The 26,189-nt window shown below is 46.9% G+C and overlaps 2 protein-coding genes across 10 annotated transcripts in view; one reads left to right on the plus strand and one right to left on the minus strand.

Moving 5' to 3' along the window:
• CAMK1G (calcium/calmodulin dependent protein kinase IG) overlaps positions 1-14,552 on the minus strand; it is a 30,504-nt gene extending 15,952 nt beyond the window's left edge. The window contains exons 1-2 of one of the 2 annotated variants that reach the window (XM_055235164.1): positions 14,478-14,552; positions 2,896-3,016 (exon numbers count right to left, since the gene is read on the minus strand). In XM_055235164.1, coding sequence (XP_055091139.1) covers positions 2,896-2,987 — 92 coding nt within the window. In that variant the 5' untranslated portion in view covers positions 2,988-3,016; positions 14,478-14,552. Of the gene's footprint in view, positions 1-2,895; positions 3,017-14,317; positions 14,391-14,477 lie in introns of those variants that run through there. The other variant, XM_055235165.2, reaches the window with a different exon arrangement.
• LAMB3 (laminin subunit beta 3) overlaps positions 1-21,495 on the plus strand; it is a 207,982-nt gene extending 186,487 nt beyond the window's left edge. For 3 of the 8 annotated variants that reach the window (XR_010114545.1, XR_010114552.1, XR_010114550.1), the window contains 2 exons: positions 7,279-8,129; positions 10,943-21,495. The gene's annotated coding sequence lies outside the window, so the exon portion shown is untranslated. Of the gene's footprint in view, positions 1-303; positions 427-1,477; positions 1,567-2,298; positions 2,475-7,278; positions 8,130-8,970; positions 9,102-10,942 lie in introns of all 8 variants that reach the window. The other 5 variants (XR_010114548.1, XR_010114549.1, XR_010114547.1 and 2 more) reach the window with 4 other exon arrangements.
• Positions 21,496-26,189: the final 4,694 nt, after the last annotated feature.

Raw genomic sequence — 26,189 nt, forward strand, 5'->3', positions numbered from 1 at the left:
GTTGAGAAGATTAAATGACTTGATATATGTAAAAAGCTTAAAAGTGTTTCTGACATCTATTAAGACCATATGTGTTAGATACTATTATTATCATCACTATTATTTGAATACCAATATGAAGAGCACCCAGTAGTACAAGAGGAGAGAGAATCTAAGTAAGGAAACAGCTGAGCCATCCTTGACCCTGCCATCTGGATATGCTAGAATGAAAGCCCAATAGGAGTCAAGCTTCTATAAGGACTTTAAAAATCTGCATTAGAAATTACTTGGTGTTTCCTGTGTCTGAGTTTCCTGTTTTCCCAGCTGCACTTGGAACTGAGTTAATCAAAGCCGCCTCAGCTTGCTCTATTCATCCATTCACTTACTCATCCCTTCAACCAAGATTTATTGAACACCTACTGAGTCTTAGACACTGGAAATTAAAAGGTGAGTATTTCCATTCTTAAGGAACCTGTAGAATAGTGAGGAACAGGGACAAGTAAGCAATTAGCATTTGATTTGAAAAATGCTATCAGGCATTCGATGAATGTTTATTGAACTGATGGAACCTCTTTGTGTCAGGCGCTAAGATTAGTATTGGTCTAGCTTAGAATTGAATGTGAAAGACAGATACATACACAACACATAAGAATGACATATTAAGAGACCACAGAAAATGGACACTTAAGACAGGGCCCCTGCTACGGTTGGGCAGGTTGTACAGTGCAACAACTCCAGCAGGTGCCATTCACCTTGAAGCCATCATACATGTTCATATGATAGTTATTATATTTCCTGCCAGAGCAGACAGCAGGCTAGATAAAAGAGCACCTTTTCCATAATTTGTACACTTGTCCACTCTCCACTGCACCCCAGTGTGGTAACTCTGTGGGGTCTGCAGCCTGGGGACACTGGTCCTCATCCTGAGCACCACTGAGGTGTCTTCTCTTTCGCTCAGCTCTAACTTCTGCAACAGCTATGACGTGCCTCCTCTCTTTTCCTCCTGCTCCCTTCAAATCACTGCTGAGCTAGATACATTAGAACACCAGAAGCACTTAAAATATAGATTCCTGGCTGCTGCATCCTGTCTCCCAAAATTCCAGTTTAGTGGGTCTGAGACCAGGGATCTATTTTTCAAAAATCACCCAGGCTAAAAGGAATTGTTATTCACTTTCTTGAGTGTGACAATAATATTGTAAATATATGTGAAAATGCCTTTATTTTAGGAGATGCAAACAGAAGATTCAGAGGTGACATGTCATCATGTTTGCAACTTATCTACAAATAGTTCAGTGCTCAGTACGTGTGTGTGTGTGTGTGTGTGTGGTGTGTGATGTAAAATACGTACTCTACAGTGAAATATTAACAATGTTGAATTTAGGTGGCGGATATACTGTCGTTCATTTTATCATTATTTCACCTTTTCCTTATGTTTAAACATTTTCACAGTTAAAAGTTGGAGGCATAAACTCTCCAGATGACTCCGATGTTCTCCCAGGTTTAGGTGCTGCTGTGGTAGACTTCATTGAGCTCTAAGAGGGAAGGTGTGTCTGTCTTCTGAGTCCTACAGCACAAGTCTAGCAGATGGTAAATTCTTGTCAACCTGGGCTGCCTTCTCTCCTCTCCTCTCCTCTGGATTTTTGGGACACTTAGCAAATCATTTCTGACTTACTCATGAGCCTTGTCTCTTTCTCCTGCCAAAACCCCCTCTCTAGTCACTCCCATCTTGGTAAAGGCCTTTGATGGAAGGCCAATGCTCTCATGACCAGCACCCCGCTGGGATCCTCCTGTACTTGCAGAGCCTGACAACCTGCCTGTGCCAGGAGGGCCCAGAAGTCTCTTCTCTGTCTATGGCACCAGTGTAGGCAGCTGTCATTGCCCGAGGTCATTGCCTCTTAGTCAGGGCAAAGTGAAGTGGCATTGGCGACAGAGAAAGCTTACCCGGATGGACAGCCCGCTGGCTGCTCTTCACTGCCCAGGCCCAATTAGCCTAGACTAATTAGCTGACCAGCTGGGGTTCTGAGGGGTTTGGGGGCCAGTGGCCCGGAGCTGCTGCCAGCCTGCGTCAGAGTCTGCAGCCTCCCAGGGGAGAGGCAGGACTAAGTGGGGAGTCAGCTCCAGACAAACTGTCTCTGATCTGCCAGCCGTGTAATCATCTTCAAGGAGCAGGCTCAGACACCCTGCAGGCTGGCAGAGGTATGGACTAGAGCACAGCTGAAACACTTAGATGTGGAGGAGGGAGGATGGGGGTGCAGGGGGCTAATTCAGGTGTGTGTGACCCACGAGCTCCCTGGGCCTCAAAAGCCCCTTCTGTTCCAGTTAGAGCAGAAGATGAGGTTGTTCACTGCTGGAGAAATGAAGATGCTGGGGGAGGAGGCTGGGAAAGTTCTAGGGTCACTGGACCTCCAGAAGTGCTCTCCAAATCCCCTCTCCTGTGACAGAGGCAAGAACCCACAAAGTGGCACAGACCTGGAAGGAGGAAAGGGTCACTGCAGGTGGGTCAGAAGGAGGCAAACCCTGGGGGAAAGGGACTGGTATTCCCTGAGGGCTCCAATTTTGTTTTGTTTTGTTTTGAGACAGTCTCACTCTGTCACCAGGCTGGAGTGCAGTAGCGCAATCTCGGTTCACTGCAACCTCCGCCTCCTGGGTTCAAGCAATTCTCCTGCCTCAGCCTCCCGAGTAGCTGGGACTACATCCAATGTATTAAATCATCTTTGGTATTACCCAAAGTACCTGCCACCCACTCCACCCACCATCCTCCAGGCCACAAAACTCTCCCTAAGTCCTTTAAAGAAATTGAAATGAAGTCACAGCAGCCTCAGTCCAGTTCATCAATTGCTGCCAGCAGAGAACAACTCTTCCAACCTCCCACTGCAGGCAGCCCAGCCCACCCGGCCTCACAGCCCCAGGACTTACGATCCCAGCACTTCCATAAAAATGAAGGTTTTCCGGATGTTGGTGGTCTGTTTCTTCCAGGAACTGCAGTCATCTTCTTCCTTTCGACCCATCGCCTCCAGAGTTGAAGCTTCTGAGGATGCTTTATTGGAGGAAGTGGGAGAAGGAGGAGAAAAAAGGTCTGGTCAGCTGTTTTCTCAAACGAGATTAGAAACAGGCTGCAATACTCACATCTTTCTGTAATTATCAGAAGGAAGGATTAGGAGCAAACCTGTATAATTGGCAAAAATAAAACTATCTCCACATTTGCTTTCAAAAATCACAAGGACAAATTCATGGAATGCCTACTACATGCACATTATGCTTGCTGCATGCTCACATCAGGGCAACAGTGAGTACGTGTGTAGATAACCTGGGAATATCCACCTTGAGGGGATCTGAGCTGAGCTGAGGCATGTCCTGTGTTTTCCAAATGATAGTCACAACGTTTACTCAGACTGCAGAGTCAGCCAGGCTTCCTCTCTAATGTCACAACTCTGCCACCTCCCTCAATTTTTCTCACTAGTACCTCTCTCCCACCTGTTATGGGTTAAATGAATGAGTATTGTGCTGTTTTTGTAACTCCTACAACATTTAGCACAGTGCTGGGCAAATAGTTATTCACGAAAATCTAAATTGAATCATTTCCTAAATTTATATCAGAGTTCTGGAGTTACCATATTTATTCAACAGTCAACCAATACGTATTTAGCACTTACCGTGTGCAAGGTGCCGATGTGTACTGATAACAACTCAGATGCTGGCCCTGCCTTCATGGGGCTGCCAGCCTGAAGGAGATGGGCAATGGGCAAGTAAAGTCATACGTGTACAGTTACAGAGTGTGGGGAAAATTAGGAAAGACAAAAACCTGGGTTTGTCATAGAGATAAACAGGGAGGGTCTTCTTTAGATAAAGGCCAGGGAAGGCCTCTTGAGCAGGTCATATTTAAGCTGAGACCCAAAATTTGGGAAGGAGCCAACCAAGCAAAGTGCACGTGAAGGAGCTTCTCTGCAAAAGAAATAAAACACCAAAGCTCGAAGGGAGGAAAGAGCGTAGTGTGCTCCAGAGCCTGAAGGGGCGGCGTGGCTGGTGCAGAGTGAGCTCCGTATGGTGCGGGATGGTGAGTGGGTAGGGAGAGGCAGGCAGGGGCGGACAATAAAGGGCTTTGTAGACTCTGTTTAAGACACTGGATTTTCTTCTAGGTGAGACGGGAAGACATGAAGGATTTTTAGCAGAGAAGTTATTACACCGTTGATGTTTTAAAGAGTTCACTCTGGCTAATCTGTGAAGGGAGTGGAGGGGGCAAGGGTTGCAGCATGGAAAATGGGTAGTGGGGGGTAGGGGACAGAAGTCTAGGAGAGAGATGATGGTGGCTCGGGACAGATCGGAGTGAAGGAGAGAATGATGAACCTGGGATGTATTCTGTGAGTCCAGTTATCTACAGTATTAGGCGATGTGTCATATGGTGCAGCAGACGGAGTCTGAGAGGACTCCCATGTTTCTGGCAGGAGCATCTGGGGTTGGTTGGGGGTGCCCTGACTGAGCTCATGAATACTAGAGAGAAACATATTTTTGGGGTGGGGTTAAATGGTTGGAGGGAGTCTCTGTTCCTTTGGATATTCCACTCTGTCTACCCCCTCCAACAGCTGATGGCAGGGTACCAGGTGTCCAGGAGTGTTGAGTGAGACACCATTTCTGCCAGCACCCTCTCCCTTATACTCCTTGAACCTGATGGAGAAATAGGAAAATATGCCTGATAGCTGCCCCTCTTGGGCAATGACCTTCCTTCCCCACTTGAGAAAAACTACTTGTAGACTCTATGGGGTCTTCTATTAATAATAGCCTTTGAACAAAAAGAAAGTTTGTTCCTCTACAATTCAGCATTAAGTGAAGAGCATAGTTTTGGAGGCCAACCTGAGTTCAAATCCTACCTTTGCTAGTTACCAGTTAAATGGCCTTGCCTAAGGCAAGTTACTAACCTCTTTGAATCTATTTCCTCATCTGTAAAGTGGGGGCAAAACCCTTTATGATATGGTAAAGGTTAAATGAAATGGTGCACATAGAGACACTGATACACATGATAAACAGTTATTTCTTTTTTATTTTTATTTTTTTTTTCTGTTCTGCTACAATCATAAACAGTTGTAACAGAGATAATATTCTGGAGACATTTATTGATGTATTTCATTCCTGATAATCCACATCTGGAGGACTCGTGGTAAAATAGGTTTCATGGAATAGAGGGAAACCTCTTCTGCCATTAAAACACAACTATGAGACTTAGACCCCTGGGAATAAGAAGAATACGATACAAGCAAGGCTCTTGGCAGAGGGGAAGAGGAGGTGGAAAGATGGATACTTTTGGTCCAAGTGGATCCCGGAAAGGGGATGGGGAAACAGATGGTGTAGTTTTCCAAAGCACAGATCTTTGCTTTTTCTCTCTTGGAGTAGAGCATCTGGTCAGGAATGGGGAGACAGGTGACATTGATGGGGTGGCTTACCAGGACCCTGCTGGTGGGAGGCTTTAAGCCTAGGAGGAGCACTGCCTGCAACCACATCTAACAGGGCAGTGAGGAATCATGGGGAGGCCTCGAGGGAGGAGGTGAGTTGAGATAGTGCCTCATGCTGGGCAGAGACTCGAAAACCTCCCCAGGGCCAGCTCATGCCAGCTCATGTGCACCTCTCTGGTGTTAATGTTGGCAGCTAGAAAGTGACCACAGTAGGAGTACTGGAGTATTTTTTTTTTTGAGACAGAGTCTTGCTCTATTCCCCAGGCTAGAGTGCAGTGGTGTGATCATTCCTTACTGCAGCCTCAACCTCCTGGGGTTGGAGGGATCCCACCTCAGCCACCCTAGTAGTTGGGTCTACAGGCATGCATCAACACGCCTGCCTAATTTTAATTTTTTTTCCAAAGACAGGGTCTTACTCTGTTACCCAGGCTGGTCTGAAACTCCTGGGCTCAAGTGACCCTCCCATCTTGGCCTCCCAATGTGCTGGGATTACAGGTATAAGCCATCAATCCCAGCCTAATAGGAGTATTTACACCATGGACAGTGGCAACAGCTACAATCAGGGCTTCTCCCTGACTCCACCTCCCCTTGCCCCAAGACCTGTCATTAAACATTTACCAGCTCATCATGGCTCATGGCCCTATGAGGGGATGTAGAGCAGGTCACGGCCAGCTGGCTGGGGTTGGTGAGAAGAGACGGTGATGACCAGGGCTTTTCAGGTAAGCAAACAGCTGGGATCAGGGCCTTTAGTAGAGTATGTCAGTATGATCCCCGTGAACCAGTGGGACCAGTCATACTTCAGAGGTCACTAGTCGGCTTCTGATGAGATCCAGAGGACTGTGGAATCCAGGGTCCCTGATAAGTCTAAGAAGTCTGAGACCCCTTCTCCCATATGACAACAAGGTTAAGTAAATACCTTACAACATAAAATGCCAACTTGAAGTAGAGCAGGAAGAGGAAAGGCCATCTCAAGGCTGTGTTTTCCTGAAAGGCCTAAGGTCAGCTAAATGAGACTCTTGAAACCCAAAGGGAGATTTATATGCTACAACGGACAAATTCAAATTTAAAGTTCCCTGTTTCCCTTTTTGCTGCCTGATGGGATGGGAGTTCATGAGAAAGATTTATAAGAAATAAGGAAGCTGCATTTTTTGGTCTACATTTTAATAATGTGTCAACTTGCAACCTGGCTATATAATAATTGGCGGCTATTTATTATTAAAAAATGCATGTGAGAAACTCCTTCATGATTGACCTAGTTGAATATACATCTGGTAGCTTGTTTGGGTCTTCTGGCCCATTTGCTGATCTGCTCCTCTTGGCAGGGTGGCAGCCCAGAGGGACCACAGCAGTTCAGGATGCAGGCACTGGCCAGAGGAGGCCTCACTGGCAGTGGTGGGCTGAGACTTAACTTTGAGGGCACAGTACACAAGATGGAGACATATGGACCCTGACTGGTGGAGATCTCTCTGAGGAAGATGGAATATAAGAGTCAGGGGATATCTTTAGCCAGATGCCCTTCTGTAGATCCTGAGTCCCAAATCTAGCAGCTGCCACTTGTCAGGGTGCTTGGCATCTAGAATGCATGAACTCTTACTTGCTTTACAGGCTGCAAAAAGAAAAATGGGGTACTTTAAATTTGAGATTGTCCATTATTGCATGTTAATCTTATCAGGTTTAGAGTCTCATTTAGCTGACCCAGTCTCCAGGGGGCATCAAAAATACTTCTTGCCGTGAGGATACACTGCTGCTGGTAAGTCTTGAATGTAGGGGATGAGGGCAAAGGTTTGAACATTTAACAAAGCAAAATCAACTGCCTGTGTGCCTCCCCCACCCTTGCTCTCTCTCCTCTCCACAGAACAACAGGGCTGTGGATGCTGCTTTTCCAGCCAATGAAGAGCCACCTTCCAGCTCTGGGACCAAGAGCCAGGCGTCCATCACTCCCCCTTCCGGAGCTCCCATGGAATGACGGCCTGTTCTCCAGGAGGCTGCACCACCTCATTAGCAGATCTGTACTCACTGTTCCTTCTTTCCCTTCTCTTTTAAATAGCTTTAAAAACATAGTATTCTTAGCCGAAGCTAGGCTGTGAGAAAACATCTTTCCCGCCCACCCCTCCTCCCATACACTGAATCCTAACCATTTAGTTCCGTCTTCAATACAATGTGGAAAACTCAAACGCCCAGATCTGAAACTCCCATAGCTTTGGCTTTTCCTTCTACCCCTCTGTAGCAAGAGTGATCGCCTCAAGACTCCCATGCTCTGTGTGGTGGAGGTCTGAACAGCGGGCTTGGAAAGGGGTGCCCACGTTCCTTCCATGGCTGCATCCTGCTTCTTTCTGCTAAAGTCCTCCCCCTCCTCTCTTGACTTCTGTAATCTAGGCCTTTTCAGAGGAAAAGAAAACAAATTCTAAGGAGCTTGAAGCTCCAATATTGCTCTCATTTGTTTCCAAAGTACTCCCCGCCTCTCACTCTATTTCTGGCAACAATTTCCATTGGGTTTCAAAGCTCAGGAGCAGCCGCCACAGATTTCTCTGGGATTTAGGGCTGATTTTTCACATCGATAGCTCAGGAGACTCGGAGGATGTTGGCTTCGTGGCTGGTTCAGGTGCCTTGTGCTTCAGCACAGCAAGATTCTCAAGAATATTCTGCAAAAATGGCTCCTAGCAAAGAAAATGACCTTATTCATGGAACTATCTTTGAGTTGTGGAGGTAATACTCCTTCATTCAACATGCATTTATTGAGTACTTCCTGTATACACTTTGGGCTATAAATAGACATTCTATGATAGGAGTCTGGCCTTAAAAGTGCTTACAATCAGGTTATGAAGACCAAACACAGATATATAAATAAGAAGCTAAGAATGCAGGCCAGTCTGCTTAAAGGACTGGGACCATGTGTTACTCATCTTTGAAATCCTAGAACCTACTACTGTTCCTGGCACTCACTAAAGGTCCAGCCCATGGTTGCTAAATGAGTGAATGAGAAAGAAAAGCTTGGGGGTGGGTTGATCGGGGAGCGCACTGTGGAGGAGTTAGACTTAAGATGAGTATAGAAGGTGGGTGGATGTATTCTTTTTTTTTTTTTTGAGACGGAGTCTCGCTCTGTCACCCAGGCTGGAGTGCAGTGGCACGATCTCCGCTCACTGCAAGCTCTGCCTCCCGGGTTCACGCCATTCTCCTGCCTCAGCCTCTCTGAGTAGCTGGGACTACAGGCGCCCGCCACCACGCCCGACTAATTTTTTGTATTTTTAGTAGAGACGGGGTTTCACCGTGGTCTTGATCTCCTGACCTCGTGATCTGCCCGCCTTGACCTCCCAAAGTGCTGGGATTACAAGCGTGAGCCACCGCGCCCGGCCGGATGTATTCTTTATATTGCTTTAGAGAGGAGCCTATAGTGAGAAGACCTGAGCCCTGGGAAGGGACTGCAGCAGGGCCTCCCTCTCTATAGTCCTTGCTGTGAGGCCCTGCCCATGGCACAGCAGCAGGAGAGGGTGGAATGGCCATAGAAGGCCAAATCTGCTTGGCTTCTTTCTTGCCATCATAATTTCAGGGACACTAGTGCCTGGGATGGGATGTGTCCAGTTCTTGGTCAGAAGAACTTCCCTGGGACACTAGACAAGGCTCTTCCTGACCATTCTACCTAGAGTCCGTCTACCCACAGCCAGAGTCACTCTCTCTTAGGTGAGCCAGTCCTTTCTTCTGTAATAAGTATGACAGTCTCAAAGCACCCTGTTTACTTGTTTGAGGTTGATCTCCTCTATAAAAAGTAACTCCACACAAAGACCTTGGCTATCTTGTTGCATCCCTTGGGGCTAGCACAGTACCTGCCTCCTGGTTAGTGCTCAATTGTATTTTTTGGATGAACTTCCTGGCCTCTTGGGGGGAAATTCTGTAGCTGTGGAGGAGGCTACAGAGGGGAAAATTCCTCCTAAAGGGCAGGCAGTACAGCCTTGGGGTGGACGCTGCCTCTGAGTGCAGCCCTTTCCATGCTCCTAGTGGCAGGCTGTGTGATGCTGCTTATGAGAAGCTGGTGAGAGATGCTTGGGCCACGAGCCCAGGAGGCAGGTGCTCCTTCCACGGAGCTTCCCTGTCCTTCCTCCTTTTCCAGCTTCATTTAGTAAAGGGAGCACCACTAGCCCGAGACAGAACTCTCAGGCAGATAAGGTTTTTCTGCAGTGGCCTCCTCACTGTGGTCATATACCCTAAAATGGCCAGGTCACCTCATGACCCCACACTGGCCGGATTCTCTCTCTGGACTCTCATGTCTGCCCCACTCTCCGTGTAGCCTACCTACCCAAAGTTTCCTATTTGAGTTGCAGCCATTTAGGGACCTGCCCTGAGGCACTTATTAAATGAATCAGCTGGGCTAATAGCTTAAAACTGTTACACTCCTAATTAGGTGATCCAGAGTCTTAGGAGCATCATGTTATAATTCAAAGGCTTTCCATCCAATCGAATCCAATCCAATCCAATCTAATCCAATCCACTCCACTCTAATCCAATCCACTGTAATCCATTACAATGTGTGTACAGTGTAGGAACAATCATAGTGTTCCTAAACTGGGCATGGACAAACCAGAGGAGACAGGGGCAGGGAAGGAGAGCATCTTTGAGTAGCACCTCTGCAATCTTAAGCTCACAGATAATGGTTCTCAATTCTACCCATGGGAAGAGCCACCCTCCTTTTGCTGGTGCTGTCACTAGGGGCTTCTGAGCAAGGAGGCATGAATCACTCTGGGGCATAGTGAGCAGGCTCAGAGCCTTCTGGATCATGCCTGGCTCTTTTACTGACCTTAGAGGACTCAATCTGCCCTAAGACTGCTTTATAGTCTCTGCTTCCGGGATTTTCCATTCTTTGGGAGCATGACTCAGAAAAGCCTATGGGCCTTGGGAGGGAGGTTATCAGTTGGATCATCTTTAATAAGAATGTGCTCTCTGCCTCCAGGCTGGCGCACACCGAATCATGGAAATGTATCAGCGCTTGGTTACAAAAGGGTAAAAGGCAAAAGTTTTCTTGCTGGGTCCCACAATTTTCTAGACTCTGGCCCATGTTGGACTTTATATCATCCACTGGATTAAAGGAATACTAGAAAGAACCCAGACTTGTTCCAGTCTTGGTTTGAAATCCAGTAGCTGTGCAGTCCCAGGCAGATCACTATACATCCCTGAGTTTCCATCCTCCTCTTTGGTGAACAGAGGAGATTGGACTAGATTAAAGTTCCCTGAAGTTTGCTTTTCAGTATCTTAGTCCTGGGTGACTCTCTGTGAGCAGGGTGGATTTGCTACCTCCCCTGGCCCCCTTCCTGGAGATTCATAATCCACATTAGCTTATTAAGGATTCTGAGGACCATTAAAGACACATGCTGTTTAATCTGGCATTTCCCAAATTTTGTGGATAGTGAAATTCTTTCCTTCTGTAACACTAATATTAGTGTGCAGGGGATCTAGGGTTTCTCAGAGCATCCTTTGGAAAATGTAGACTAGGCCATCTCTAATGCTTTGTAATTCTTCATATTTTGCAGGGATAGATGAAATTTCGAGCAGCCCTCTGCTATCAGTCACAGCTTCACCCTCCTTGTGGTGTCATAGGTGAATGGCTGGGCCTGTGTCAGAACTCATTTCCAGTTCACGGGTTGCAACCCAAGTGGCTCATCAGCTTGCCAAAGCCCAGGCTCTGGAACCTAAAGGCTTCAGGAAGCTTCTGGCCGGAGAGAAACTTCAAGGACCACCCACTCCATTTCCCAGCCCTTCTGCCACTGCCATTCTGCATTTCAAAGATCAACTCTGCATGCCAATTTCTGTTCACAAAATGACCCAGGGAGAAGGTTTTTCAGTTGTTGCCTGCAGTTTATTTAAGGTGCAAACCTACATTTAAGTTTAACAAAATCACTCCTGCTGCAGTGACAAGCCATAATTTATGTGTTGCTTATGGTTTATTGTGTACTTCTTACAGAGGATGTGAAGATCATTCTCTAGGGCTTCATGCAGTAGCTGAGAGGTCAACACACGGGGGCCATTGTAGAGAGCAGGGTATGCTGCTTATTCTTCGTGTGCTGCTAAGTATATTGGGCCTTGGTTTCCTCATCTGCTGAATGTGAGTAATGATCCCTGCTCTATTTCTCAGCATTCCTTTGGAGGGCTAATGCTTCAATGGGCACGAAAGCAGTTTGCAACCTCTAAAATGCCATGCAGTGGGTCCACATTATAGGCACATGAATTAAACACTAAGCACTGGAGAAAGAGAAAGGGAAACCAATAAGGACTTAAACGGGGTGAGCACAGGGCAGGAGACAGGAATCTGCTATTCCTTCAGCTGGTTCCAGCTCCCACGTGCCTTTCACAGTGTGAGCATCTCATCACACTGTGTTTCTAAAGTGTTTAAAGGTATATGATTTTTCATACATCATAGCCCTGAATGCAAGCCAACTACTTCATCTGGTACTCAACTAAGAAAACAGGGAACTGTTGCAACAAGAGTAGAAATAATACTTTTGTTGGTTTTTTCATGGGTGATATGCAGGTCTCCATTGGGGCACTTTTCTAAGGAGTTTTCAAGGTTAACTCTGACTGTGTGTCACACACCGCCTTCAAGCCTAATCCCATGCAAGAGGTGCCTCTTTTGTACAGGTTGGACGCTCATTACTATTAACCGTCCCAGCCAGGCACTCTACTGTGGCTTCCAGAAGGGGAGAGGAAGGATCTTTCCCCTACCAGGGATGGAGTACAAAAGGAAGGACAGGCTGAACTCAGGACGAAGGGCTGTGTCAGGAAGCTCTGAGTTACCAGCCTTTCCTCCAGGAACATGGGTTTGACAGCTCATGGATAGTCCGTGCAGTCCCCTGCCTGCTTCAGCTTGCTTTCTTGCTGGCAGCCGCTCCCACTCAGCCCCAACCCCCTCGCCATTGACCGTGGCGGCGCGCCTGCAGTTGTAGCGCCAGGCACGCAGCCTGTTTGCAGACTCAGCCGCTCCCCTCATTCATGCTGCAGCTCATTCACTGGCTGGCGCTGGCAGGCTGCGGCTGGGCGCCGCCACTCGCGCGCACTCGTGTGGCAATTTATTTCTGGCCCTGTGTGCGTGTGTATGGGGGAGAGGGAGCGAGGGAGGCGCTCTCCTCTTAGAGGGGGGTGCTTTTTCACTTCCAGGTAGAATCGCTCCCAGGCTTTATAGTATTCGCTGCCCTGGACCACGCACCTGGGTGGGGCACCGCGCTAGGCACTTTGCATGCATTATCTTGTTTAAGGCCCCACGGCCACCTTTCAAGGTAACTGCATTTTACAGCTGAGGTACTGATAAGTAGAAATGTTCAGAAAAATCCCCCACATCAAACAGATAGTGAATCATACAACTGAACTGGATTCCAACGCTAGTCTTCTCGTCACTGTACCACATAACCTGTTGCCTCTTTCCTGGTGGCAGTTGCTGGGATGTCACTCATCTCCGCCTTCATCCTTATGATGCTGTAATGCAATCCTAACGTCTGACTGATTCCCCTGGGAACACATGGCTCGGACAATCTTGAAAAGGCTGAATCCCTAAAGCACTCAGATTTCTCAGCATGGAGGCTGGGGGCAGCATGTCTATTGCCCCAAGCCGCTCATGGCTCCAGTTCAAACCATTTCTCACTCTAACCTCAAGCTTCTTTCCCAAAAAGTACTTTCTGAAGAGTACTCTTAATAAGCATCCACACACACACACACACACCAGAGCAATCTGCAGCATCATGGAAAGGTCACTGAATTTATCAATAGATCTGGGTTCAAATGCCACCACCATCACCAGCTTTGCAACCCCAGGCAAACCCTTTAACTTCTAAGCCTCAACGGTCTCATCTATACTAAGGGGGAAATAATACATGCCACACCATCTGATGGGATCGTCCTAAAGATGATTAATTATAAACACATTATAAACTGTAAAGTGTGGTCCCCATACCAGGTATTACTAAGCACTCTGTGTTATGGCCTGTTTCAGAGGTGGGTCTCATCTTTGGTTCTGGTTAAGCTTGGGTCAGCAGGAATGACAGGGACCTTGTTCTGTCTTCAGCTTATGATCTGGAAAAGATCATCTTCTTACCTAAGGCGGAATCTGCTTGACTCTCTTGACCCTTCTCAGAGATTTTCCTCATGATCAATTTGTCTGACTCCAGAGCAAAAGGCTGGCCAGCCAAGCACTGCAGCCAGACCAGCGTGAGCCCTGGCAGCCACCTCCAGGAGCCTCAGGGTTAACGTTTGTGCGTCAAAGTTACGTGGAGAGAAGGGGCCACGGTGTGGATGGGGGTGGTGGTGGTGGTGAATCCAGACCTCCTTTTAAGATCTTCACTTGAGAGGTAAACTAGGGAAGTTTAAAAACAGAAGGGAGGTAGACGCGCCCCTGGGGAAGGTGAAGGAGCTGTCTTGTGACTGACAGCGATAGCTCGGCTGCGTTCTGCATCTTAACGCGGCCGAGGATAGGGAGCCTGAAGCCTGTCCACTGACCCCTCCAGGAGGGACTGAGGCTGATTCGTCTTCCTTAGGCTTGCAGAGCCACAGGCTGTTTACAAATCTTTTTGCCATTGGTTCTGCTAATCCTCCCAATAACCCAAAGAGGTCGGCAGAGAGGGCATACTTTATTTGATGGATGGGGTCAGAGAGGTTAAGAGATGAAGGTTGAGCAGGAGGGAGGGGTGCAAGAGAGCTGGAGGTCCTGACACCCCAGCAGATGGACGGGGTCCCTCCAGGCACAGAGCCTTGTCCCTAGGATGCAGGCATTGCAGGAGGGGCACATAAAGATATTTTTCTCCCTTTTAGCTGCCCAGAAGGGCAAAAGGCTTCCATGCAAGCCAGCCCAGGAGTGACGGACAGGTGGCTCCACCCGGACCCCCCATTCAGACTTATTTTCCAAGACAGCTATAACTTACCCTTGATGCCAAAAGAGTCAGAGAAGATTGGAACTGGGGCTAAAATAAATGCCCAAGTTGCTTACAAAGTGGCTCTTCAAATCCACTCGCTAGGTGCTGCACGCTTCCCACTAAGCAAAGAGACCCTCTAAAGCCAAGAAAAGAAGCAGGGTTTTCTTACCCAGGGACTCGGGAAGAATCCTGCTTGAGCTCCCACTCCACCTCCTACAGGTCTGTGAGGATTAGCTGCTCCAGTGCTTTAACAATAAACCCAATTAAAGGGGAGGAATGCAGGAGTTTTCTTTCCCAGGACCGTAACCATGCAGCCTTAAAGGGGAGTACAAGTAGCTAGGGTGGCTTGCATCTCTCGTTCCTTTCCTCGACTCTGCTCTCCCTCCCTCCCAGCAAACAGTAATGAGTCTTATCCAGAAAAATGCTTGTGCATTTTTGCCTGGTGTGTGTGTGTGTGTGTGTGTGTGTGTGAAATTGTGTTTGCATTGATGTGTGTGATGGAAAGACAGAAAGGAAGAATGAAAAAGAAAAACATCAAATTATAGGTTCCCATTATCCTGAATGGGTGATGACAGAAAAAAATCAGAGAAGCTTTCTAGGATTGCCTGCCTCAGTTTCCTTTTTAACCACTCAGGTGCTGGTGTATGTTGTCTAAAAACACCTCCCTGAAAAACAGAACATCCACACTGGCTGACATGTAGGGACCGAAGACAGTGTCCACCTTGCTTTTTATCTCTTACAGAACTGGGAGAAAGGGCCTTGGATGTCCCACAAGGGGCCCCTCAGTTGGACGGTCTCACTCAGTATCTTTGATATGTCTCCTTTCCTCCAGAAGCTCAGCATTCTGATCCCCAAACCTGTCTCAGTCCTAACCCATGAGACCCCAGGAAATCATTCCCCTCCTTCGGAAACTCTCTGCTCCCTCTGTTTCCTGTACTCATCTCTCCAGCCTGGCTCTTGACCAAGGCTTCACAATCTCCATCTCAGCTTCTCTGGGGCAGTCCCTTTAGTGCAGATTTCTTTAACCTCTGTCATCTGCTGTCTTGTTTTCTCCTTCTCTACTCTCTCCTTGAGGTTACCATCTACTCACGGGGTCTAGTATTACCACCTTCATGAAACTCTCCCCAGTCAACACCCCACCTGGCTTATCATGCTCAACCTCAACATCCAAATGTCCACTGTCACCTACAAACAAGGCTGAATGTGTTATGGCCACCTCAAACCCACTCTCCTGTTTTCCCCAGCTAGGCTAATGGGCTACCATCTTCCAAACACTCAAGTGAGAAACTCCAGGGTTTGCTTTGTTTGTGTTGCCTGTTTCATTTGTCTTCCAAACCCATCCAGCTCTTATGCACTTTCATTTGTTCCTTGAAATTAGCTTTTAAATTGTACCATTTCTTTTGCGTCATCTTGTTTTTTGAATAAATAACACATTCATATGGGCAAGAAAAAGACCATACTAAAAGGCATACATTGAGATGTGTCATCCTCTTCTACTCCTTATCTGTCCCTTGACCCTGACATTGCCCTCTATAGGTGACCACTTTTACTATGGTATTTCTTTATGTGAATGCAAGCATATATTCACCTCTACAATCTCAGTTCAGGCCCTCAGCCTCCCACCCAGGTAGAACCGTGATAGGATAGGGTGACGTGGTGCAGTAGGATAGTTAAAAGTGGCTCTGGGGAAGACTTCTAGGTTGGATTACTGGGTCTTCCATTGACAGATATGTGGCCTTGGGAAAGTGGCTTAACCTCTCTATGCCTCAGTTTTTCCATCTGTAAAATGGCATAATTATTAAACTTATTTCACACACTAGTAGGGTGGAGCAAGACAGAATGCATCTGCTTAGAACAGTGGCTCATACATGGTAAGCACTTAATAAATTTTAGCTATGATCATTCTTTATCTGCCATAGTCTGAATATTTATGTCCCCATCCAAATTCATATGCTGAAACCTAATCACCAGTGTGGTGGTACTAAAACATGGGGTTTGGGGGAGGTGATCAGGTCATGAGGGTGGAGCCCTTGTGAATGGAATCAGTGCCCTTATAAAAGAGACCCCAGAGAGCTGCATTGCCCCTTCCACTATATGCGGACAAAGAGAGAAGCTGCCTTCTATGAATTAGGAAGTGAGCCCTCATCAGGCATTGGATTTGCTGGGACTTCCAGCCTCCAGAATGGTGAGAAATATATTTCTGCTGTTTACAAGCTGCCAGTTTATGGTATTTTGTTACAGCACCCTGAATAGACTAAGACAGTCTACAATGTAACTTTCATTCTAGAATTACCTCAATAAAACATATTGCTTCCTCATCAAAAACATTCATTGTCTACAGAATAAAATCCAAACACTTCAGCCCATCATTGAAAGCATTCTAGGATCTAGCACAAAGCTATCCTTCCTCCACTGCATCTGTGTTTCTACCCATGTGACACTCCAGCCACACCATATGAAACACTTATTTCTAACATAACACTCACACCAAAACTCCTGACCTTCATTTATCCTGATCTGTTGGTTAAGAAAATGCCCTTTCCTCATTCTCCACCTATAGAAATGCTATAGATTCAAAAATTCCACATCCAGGAAGCCTTCTAAGATTTCCTTCCCCGCTGAGAACTGATCACTCCTCCCTTTGGACTGTTCTCAAAACTCTTTGTCTACAACTCTTCTTAGTTCTTAATCTATTTTTGCCTTGAATTCTAGTTTGTTTCCAGTCTCCTTTTTTAAATTGATAGTTACTTAAGGGCTGTGATTCTGCCTGTATTTCTTGCCCCTCTTTTTTCTTTCCTCCATCCTCCTCCTGTGCCTGGCTCTGCAAATATTTATTGGACCTTACAGATTTATCAGCCCTCAGGAGTAGAAAGACCTTTGATAGTCATCATAATTAAGTAAGATATGATTTGCTAATTATTGGTACATAAGTAAGTACTTAATAAATGGTAACTATTATTAGTATTGAAAGTAGGAATAATAGCGTATTATTGTTATTGATACAACATTCCATTTATTGCCTAGACTATCTGGGTAAAGCATCCCCGACTAAGCTGCTGTCCTCCTCCTGTTTGCACACGCTGGAGCTGGGGAGTTTATCACAGCCTAAGATAGCCAAATATGCCCATGGGCATTGACACACATTACAAAGTTTATCTCTAGAGGAAGCTGAATTCTGCTTCTCTGAAGACTTTCCCAGCACACACATACATATACTCATTCCTTAAATATTTATCAAGTGCTGACTATATACTAAGTATTGGGGATCTGAAACCAGACCTAGTTCCTATGTTCATACAATTTTTACTGTCCAAGTGTATGAATCAGTCAACTCTGCACATTGTAAGTCACTCTGATGAAAGGATGAATCGGCAAGGAATTGCCTGTTGTCATCAGACCACCAGAATCCTCTTTCTTTCCCATTCCCTCCAATTCACCTGCACCCTGCTGGGCTGGACAAACCACAGAGCCAGGAATGAATTCTCTGCTATGGAAACAGAAATAGGTCCAGCAGATGTCTGGTGCCAGAGGAGAAAGCATTGCCTCTTAATGATGAGGTCAGAAGCCAGATCTCCTTGCAAGCACTGACTGGGCCATATGCCAATCATTGGAGGCCTAGTGAGGAGGTAGAGCACCCATTGCTCAAATATTAGAACAGATGACTAGAGAAATGAGGGGGCATTTAGTAATGTCTCTCAAGGATGTGGAAGAGAGGTTTTGTCATTACAGCACAGGTACAAGCGTGCACATACACAAAGACATGCACGTGCACACGCGTGGTTGCAGTTTTGCCCAGTTCATATTCTTTTAATGGCCTTGTCTCTATGTTTTTCTCAACTGACAATTTGACCAAATATTTATTAAACACCAACTATGTTCCCAGGACAGGAGACAAGACAAGCTACAGAATAACAATTGGAGATCATTCAATAGCTAAATAAGGTACTATTAATTTACATTGTTCCCAGAGACAGGGGTCATGGAAAGATTGCTGCAGGGTGGAGATATTAGGAAAGGTTTTATAGAAAAAGTAGAATCTGCATATTAAGGATGAGTGGGACCAGATTCGGGAGGCGTCAGTGGTGGGTGTGGTCGAATTAAGAAAACACAGAGGTTTGAATACCTATACAAAATCCACACTGGAAATGATGAGACAGCTTTGCAATGTCACAGGTGACATTGGCAAAGGGGAAAGTGGCCATATAGAACCTGATAGATGGCCAGGCACGGTGGCTCACGCTTGTAATCCCAGCACTTTGGGAGGCCGAGGCGGGCGGATCACGAGGTCAGGAGATCGAGACCACGGTGAAACCCCGTCTCTACTAAAAATACAAAAAAATTAGCCGGGCGTGGTGGCGGGCACCTTTAGTCCCAGCTACTCAGAGAGGCTGAGGCAGGAGAATGGTGTGAACCCGGGAGGTGGAGCTTGCAGTGAGCCGAGATTGTGCCACTGCACTCCAGCCTGGGCGACAGAGCGACACTCGGTCTCAAAAAAAAAAAAAAAAGGAACCTGATAGTTACCTCCACCACTCCCATTGGACCACGCTTACCCCTCCAAGTAAATAAAATAAGGGGTCCTCTTAAGGTTTGGTATAAGGAGTAGAAAAGGGAGATGTGCTCATGAGGACAGAGCAATCCTTCCTCTGTTTAAGAGCAGATTCTTGTGTCACCTGCTTTCTGCATTGTCTTTTACATTTAATTAGATCTCCAGATTGAGCTTTCTGGACAGCCAAATGACAAGACATGGTGATGTGCCAGGGTGGAACAGGGAAGGGAGAATGAATCAGGAGAAAGAATTGGCTACATGAGAAGTCAGGAAAACAAACCAAAAAATGGCATGCGTAAAGGCCCTGGGGTGGAAAGAAGCCATACCTGCTGGGGAAATACAGAGTAGTGCATTGTGACTGGGCAGGTAAAGTAGTGGGGAGAGTAGCCCAAATGCAGCTGGTGAGGCAGGAAAAGGAGTAGATCATGCAAAGCCTTGAAGGCATGATAGGACAGATAATGAGGAGGAAGAGGGGCCACCAAAGAGCAAATATCACTTATTTCAAAACATATCTCCAGTTGGAGGTTGGATAACAGGGAATAAAATGTGCTCCTGATCAGGGAATGAGGGCTGGAGGGAGGGTAGGGAAATTATAGGACCTTAGAGATGGGTTGGTTCACAGGCGTGAATCAATGCAAGACTCACTTCTTTAGTATTTATTTATGTTAAAAATAAGACACCAGACTGCTAGTATTTCCAGGAATAGATATTTTACACTGCTGTGTCTTGGACAACGTTGCTCCTGCGGCCTGCGAAATGCTCATCTTTTATTTGAGCTGGATCTTTAAAAAGTCTCCTCTCCTGAGCATCCTTCCCTGGGTCCACAGGCAAATGTTGACTCTCTCTCTTTTCTCCCAAAGCTCTTGCATCTCTGCAATGGCACCTGCTCTACTCTGCTTGGGTTAAAATTGCTATGATACATGTCAGGTTGCCCCTTAGATGATAAGCCCTCTGAGGGTAGAAACCAGGCTTCAATGACCTCTACACTTCCACAAAGTCCTGAAAATTGAAGGGCTAAATAAATCCTAAAAATGAGAGTTTTCTGGTATGTTCTGAGTTTGACACCATTTGCTATTTGACAACACGGAAGGGAGGAGGAGGACAATGGATGATAAGTACATGGGCTTTGTATTAGTCTGTTCTCACGCTGCTAATAAAGACGCACCAGAGACTCAGTAATTTATAAAGGAAAGAGGTTTAATGGACTGACAGTTCCATGTGGCTGGGGAGGCCTTGCAATCATGGCAGAAGGCAAGGGGGAGTAAGTCATGTCTTACATGGATGGCAGCAGGCAAACAGAAAGAACTTGTGCAGAGGAACGCCTCTTTATAAAAACATCAGCTCTCGTGAGACTTATTCACTACCACGAGAACAGCATGGGAAAGACCCATGATTCAGTTACCTTCCACTGGGTCCCTCCCACGACATGTGAGAATTACGGGAGCTACAATTCAAAATGAGATTTGGGTGGGGGACACAGCCCAACCATATCAGGCTTACCATGGGCTGCCCCCATCGACACAGAGAATCCTAAAGAATGTACAAAATGGCCCATTGTTTGGTTTGTGTTGCATCTTCCAGTTTCTTTAGATGCTCCAGAGAGTTGGGTGTCAGGGGTGGGCCATTCATCCAGGATGTCTGGCTGGGTCCTCATGGCCACTCTGCCTAGGAGGAAGGTATCAGCTCTTCCCACCTGGACTTTCTTCTTTTCTCCTGTTTCCCTGGGCCTCTCCATCCTATGTATTCTTCCCCAGATTCTTTAATCCTCCTCCTTAGCCTCTGCCAGTATTCATCAAGCATTTGGTTATGTCTAGCTGTACCTTGGGTGACGTGGGGGTAGCAGGGGATCTTGCAGGTGGAATGTCAACAAAGCATGTAGATTTTCATCTGACCATCCGACCCTCTCTTCATGTGTGTGATTTGTGTCTATGTGCTAAAAGAATCTATCAACCTCTACTGCTTTAAATCATATTCCCAAATGACCCCAGCCTGGGTCTATGGCATGTTCCAGGAAGAGTTGGTGGAGGGCAGGATAAATCTCATCACCCTCGGCCTCTGGTTTCTGGCTATGACCTAGTCACTTCCTATGGGAACCTGCTTCTGGTCCTCAGCAGAGACTGGAGGACCTTTCACCTCTGCATCCTTCATTATCCACAGGTATTTCTGTATCCAGAGCTGGAGGCATTTGCAATGACTCTCCAAGGTCACCAGGATGTGGCCTGGAAAGGCCAGCAGGAGGGGAGTCAAAGGAAGTGGGTAGTCATAAGTATCCCTTGCCTCATTCAAACTTTTATCAAAGCTACTTACAAAGTATCTGATTGAGCGATTCCATTTTAACCTTGTTTTTCTGTTTCTTCCCAACCCTCTAGGGAATACACAAGTAACAAAGGGAGAAATTACAATGGTGAGAATTTCAGTAAGGAATCTAGCCCATGTCATCATGTTTACAGACAGCCCTGGATTCAACTTGGGACTGGGGCTTAGGGAATCTGGCACCTTTATTAACTGGGTAACCTGGGATGAGTCTAACCTTCATGATTTATCTTCTCATCTGTCAAATTGGGCTAAAGATCTCAGTCTACCCCAGGAGTCTACTGTCAGAGTCAAATAAAACGAAAGAATGTGCATAAAAACATCAAAAGTAATGTCACCTTTGTCCCCTACCCCTAGAATCTCGAGCCTACCTACCTCCAGGTGCTGCCCCGCCCCGCCCGGCTGGTTCACGGTCATTTCCCAGCAGGACAGCTCTCTGGGAGATGGGATGGCCAGGCTCCCTCACTCCCAAGAATGAGCTGCACTGCCCTCTAGTGACAGTGTCCTGTCTAGCAACAGGCCCAGAGGTGCCTGTGTCCTCCCCGCTGGCTGACTGGTGGGGAGAACGGATCATATTCTTGGTAGCACTGTGTCTGACCAACCCCTCCTTCTGCCTTGCCTCACAATTCTTCATATTTCTTCTGTATAAGTTCCACGCGGTAACCCATTGCACAACTGGAGCATCGTATTTCTGATACGGGCAGTAACTGCTGCTCCTTTTCTTTAATATTTAATACTTGCAGGTTTCTCTTGTGGGTAAGGCTATGCGCAGGCAGTGAGCTGCCCCTGCTCCCCCAACTCCCATCTCCCTCTTCTGCCTTAAGAGGGAGCTGTCCGCAGCCTTCCTCAGCAAGTCAGCCTTCTGGAGACTTCCCAGGGACAATTACTGGGCCCCCTCCCCACTTGTGGAAAGGACTCAATGGGATCATAGGGATTGCCTGAGAGTCTTCTCTGTCCCCCACAGTGACCGTCACAGAGCAGGCATGGCACAGGCATTCTGGAAAGTTCTTCTGAGTGAATAGTTGACCTTTATGAATCCCTTCCTTGGATAGATCCTGACATTCTGTAATATGTGCACACCTTTTTGAGACTCACTGTAGTGCAGAGGCTGTCAGACAGTTTTAAAAACGTTTCTGAGCCTCAGTTTCTCAAGCATAAATTGGGTATAAGCAGGTCATAAGCGCTAAATAAGATAATGTAAGTGAATTGCTTGGAAAATGACAAGCACTCAGGAAGAGGACGCATTGGGGATTTGAATCAGTTTGAGACACGGCAGAGACCAATATGGTATGTAAGGTGGCTCCAGAGATCTGGGTGAAGGGAGCAAATGGGGTTAAGGAGGGGACAGTGTTTGCACAGAAGGCGACAGGGCGCATACGCATGTTCACCCATAAGCCACAGGTCTGGGACGGAGGACTTCCATGCATAGTGAGATCTCAGCTTAGGATCCTGTGCTTTAGAGGCTACAGGCACCATCACCTCTTGGGATAACTGTCTAGAGGTACGCTTTTGAGCTCCCGAGCACTCTCATCTCCAAGGAGTCCAATCAATGTATGCCCTAGTTAGGGGACTTAGTCAGAAAGAGGGAGGCAAGCGAAAGACGAAACCTTTCCCTTATAATGGGTTTGGGAGGGTGACACCCAGGACTCTTGAACAACTAGAATGCCTAAGACTTGGGATCCAGACGGCCTTCTGGGGACACATCCAGCCCCAGCTGGCCCTAGGGAGAGTAGCAACAAGAAAATCCTTCGTCCAGTTGTCCTCTCCCTTTGCATCCCCTGCAGGGAGGTGAACCCCTCTCACTCCCATCCTCCTTCTCTCTTCCCTTCTTCTAGGCTTTCAGGAGGAGGAGAGTTTCTGAGGGAGCAGCAGCATCACCAGCTACATGTTCTCCTCTGCTGTTGTTCTTGAGATGGAATGTATAAATAATAGGACTGATAATAAGTAGAAATCAGCAGAAATAATCTACTCCTGAGGAAGGAAACAATTGCTTGATTTAAACACCAGATCTCTTGTCTGAGTGCTCTCAGTGCCATGGTCCACATTTGACCTTCTGAGATGGATTGAAAGAAACTCGCATGGGGTGGAATGCAGGCACAATGCTTCCAGAGCAAGGTCTGTGGGCTGAGAACAATGGCCTGGCTCCTTCTCTGTGCAGTGAATTGGAAACAAGGCACAATAGCCACTCCAGATCCAAGGCTGGTTCCTTCCGCTCCATGTTGGAGACGAGTCCTCAGCATGAGGACAGAAAGCAGGCTGGCATTGCCAGTCCTTGTTATGGATTGTTTTGATCTCAGCTTTCAGCATTTCTACCTCCCCACAATAGGTGGAGGGAAGCAGAAAGAATGGTCTGCCCAGGTTTTCCAAAACCTTGGGAAAAACAACCAGCCTAAAGGATTGCAAAGAGACAAAGAATTATATTCTTATGAAGGTGGCAAGGCCAGATGATGTGGTGATGCCAGAAAATTATTGATTGATTTTGGGGTCCAGAGGACCCTAAATGGGGATACTGAAATCAGCCCCTTGTTTGGCAGCAAGATGGTGTGAAGGGGAGAGAAGGGAAAGGGGAAGGAGAAACTTCTGTCCTCTCCTGGGTTTGGGCATGAGGAGGTAGATTTCAAAGACAGAAGAAAAGGGCAGCACCAAGGCAGACCCTGTTCCTTTTATAGCCCTAGGAAGCTCTGCAAGTGTCAGCCAACGAAGTAAGCCCAGGCCAGGCATTTTGGACATTTCTTTGTAAGGTAAGGTTGATCTTGGGCCGGGCGCGGTGGCTCGCGCTTGTAATCCCAGCACTTTGGGAGGCCGAGGCGGGCGGATCACGAGGTCAGGAGATCGAGACCACGGTGAAACCCCGTCTCTACTAAAAATACAAAAAAATTAGCCGGGTGTGGTGGCGGGCACCTGTAGTCCCAGATACTCAGAGAGGCTGAGGCAGGAGAATGGCGTGAACCCGGGAGGCGGAGCTTGCAGTGAGCCGAGATCGCGCTACTGCACTCCAGCCTGGGCGACAGAGCAAGACTCCGTCTCAAACAGAAAAAAAAAGGTTGATCTTATCATAGCCTGTAACCCAGCTGAAAATGGAAAGATTTAGAGATCAGGAGGAGCCCCGTATCTAGAGAGGGTGGTGATAGGGAATGGGTGCTATGTCCAACAAATCATCACCTCCCAAAGTTCCCATGAGAGGCGAGGTGGGGCATCACAACAAGTGTGCATAGGGCAGCGTTCCCATAGAATAGGGAGTCTAAGAGAAGACAGTATCTGAGATTTTCAGGCCATGTGCCTTTGCATGGGCCATTTCCTCTGCCTGGAGTGGTCACTCCTTTTCTGTTTAGAGGATTCCTAACTATGCTTCAAGAGCAGCTCACATCTTGCCACCTCTATGAAATCCTCCATAACAAAATAATCCTCTCTCCCTACAACATTTGGCAATACCTCACACATATATGCAAAATTTTCAATTATTAAATTAATCAATTTCACTAAATTTTGAGCCCTTAGAGTAGATTCTGTGGCTTTAACTACCCAGTGTATAGCAGCTAGTAATTTACTAATTCATCCAACAAATATAAATTAAAATTCAGGAAGCAGGCTGGCAGTAGCATGAGGAGGTTTGGTGGGAGAATTCAGGGCAAGAGCCATCAAGGCAATACTCCAAGCCCAAGGTGAGGGTGGAAACAAAAAGCAAGGACGTGTCTTTGTCCTAGTGGAATCGGACACTGGGCAGAGTTTCAATGCAGGGATGGCAACACGGGAATCTCCGGTTCAGAGAAGAGACTTGGTTGTGGGAGCAAGGCAGAGACTTATACACACTTCAGCATTGGGCCTGAGAAAGGCTGGATGCTGTTTGAGTCTCATGAACATTGAACTAAAAGGGCTTTGAGGCGCCTTAAAGGAAGACAGTCCTGGTGTCCAGGCTTGGGACCATGCTGAGTCTGCTGCTGGGGACATAGCCTTGAAGTGCTCTCAGTTGCAGCTGAGGAGCTGAGGGTGCAATGAGCCAACAAGTCAATAGGTCAGACTCATGATCATTGCTTTGTCCTCTTTTCTCCAAAAAGGGAACACAGGCACAGATATCCCAGCCTTCTAACTAGAGCAAGGCAGCATTAGTGTCTGATGGAATCCCGAGGGAATCTGCCTCCTGCCACCATTAAATATTAGACATTTTGTGCATAGAATTGGCATATGAAACCTGCAGCAGAGACACTGATGAACCATCCGTACAGGTACTACCTGCTTCCTCTGTGTTCCACAGAGCCTACTTCTAGTTTTTTTTTTTTTAGACAGAGTCTTGCTCTGTCACCCAGGCTGGAGTGCAGTGATGCGATCTGGGCTCACTGCAAGCTCCTCCTCCCGGGTTCACAGCATTCTCCTGCCTCAGCCTCCCAAGTAGCTGGGACTACAGGCGCCCACCACCACGCCCGACTAACTTTTTTGTATTTTTTAGTAGAGATGGGTTTTCACCATATTAGCCAGGATGGCCTGGATCTCCTGACCTTGTGATCCACCTGCCTCGGCCTCCCAAAGTCCTGGGATTACAGGTGTGAGCCACCACGCCCGGCTGTCTACTTCTAGTTTTTAAATTCAAGGACTCTTCTGTGCCTTTTGTCTTCTCAAGAAGAGTATGGCACAATTTCTCCCTTCAGAGCAAGACCCCTGAGAGAGATTCTGCTTCTAGCTCATGGACTGGAGAAGGGTATATTAGAGCTCAGGTGTGTAAAACAAAACATGTCTATGGGTGATGTTTAGTCCACATGGAAACAACTGGAATGTGACATGAAAAAGTCAATCAATCACAAATCTTAGTATAAAGACAGTTCAGAGCCAGGCATGGTGGCTCATGCCTGTAATCCTAGCACTTTGAGAGGCTGATGAGGGCAGATTGCCTGTGCTCAGGAGTTCGAGACCAGCCTGGGCAGCATGGTAAAACTCCATCTCTATAAAATACAAAAAATTAGCTGGGCTTGGTGGAACGCACCTGTAGTCCCAGCTACTCAGGAGGCTGAGGCACGAAAATTGCTTGAA

This window comes from Symphalangus syndactylus, chromosome 19, assembly GCF_028878055.3.
Source record: "Symphalangus syndactylus isolate Jambi chromosome 19, NHGRI_mSymSyn1-v2.1_pri, whole genome shotgun sequence".
Classification (NCBI taxonomy): Eukaryota; Metazoa; Chordata; class Mammalia; order Primates; family Hylobatidae; genus Symphalangus; species Symphalangus syndactylus.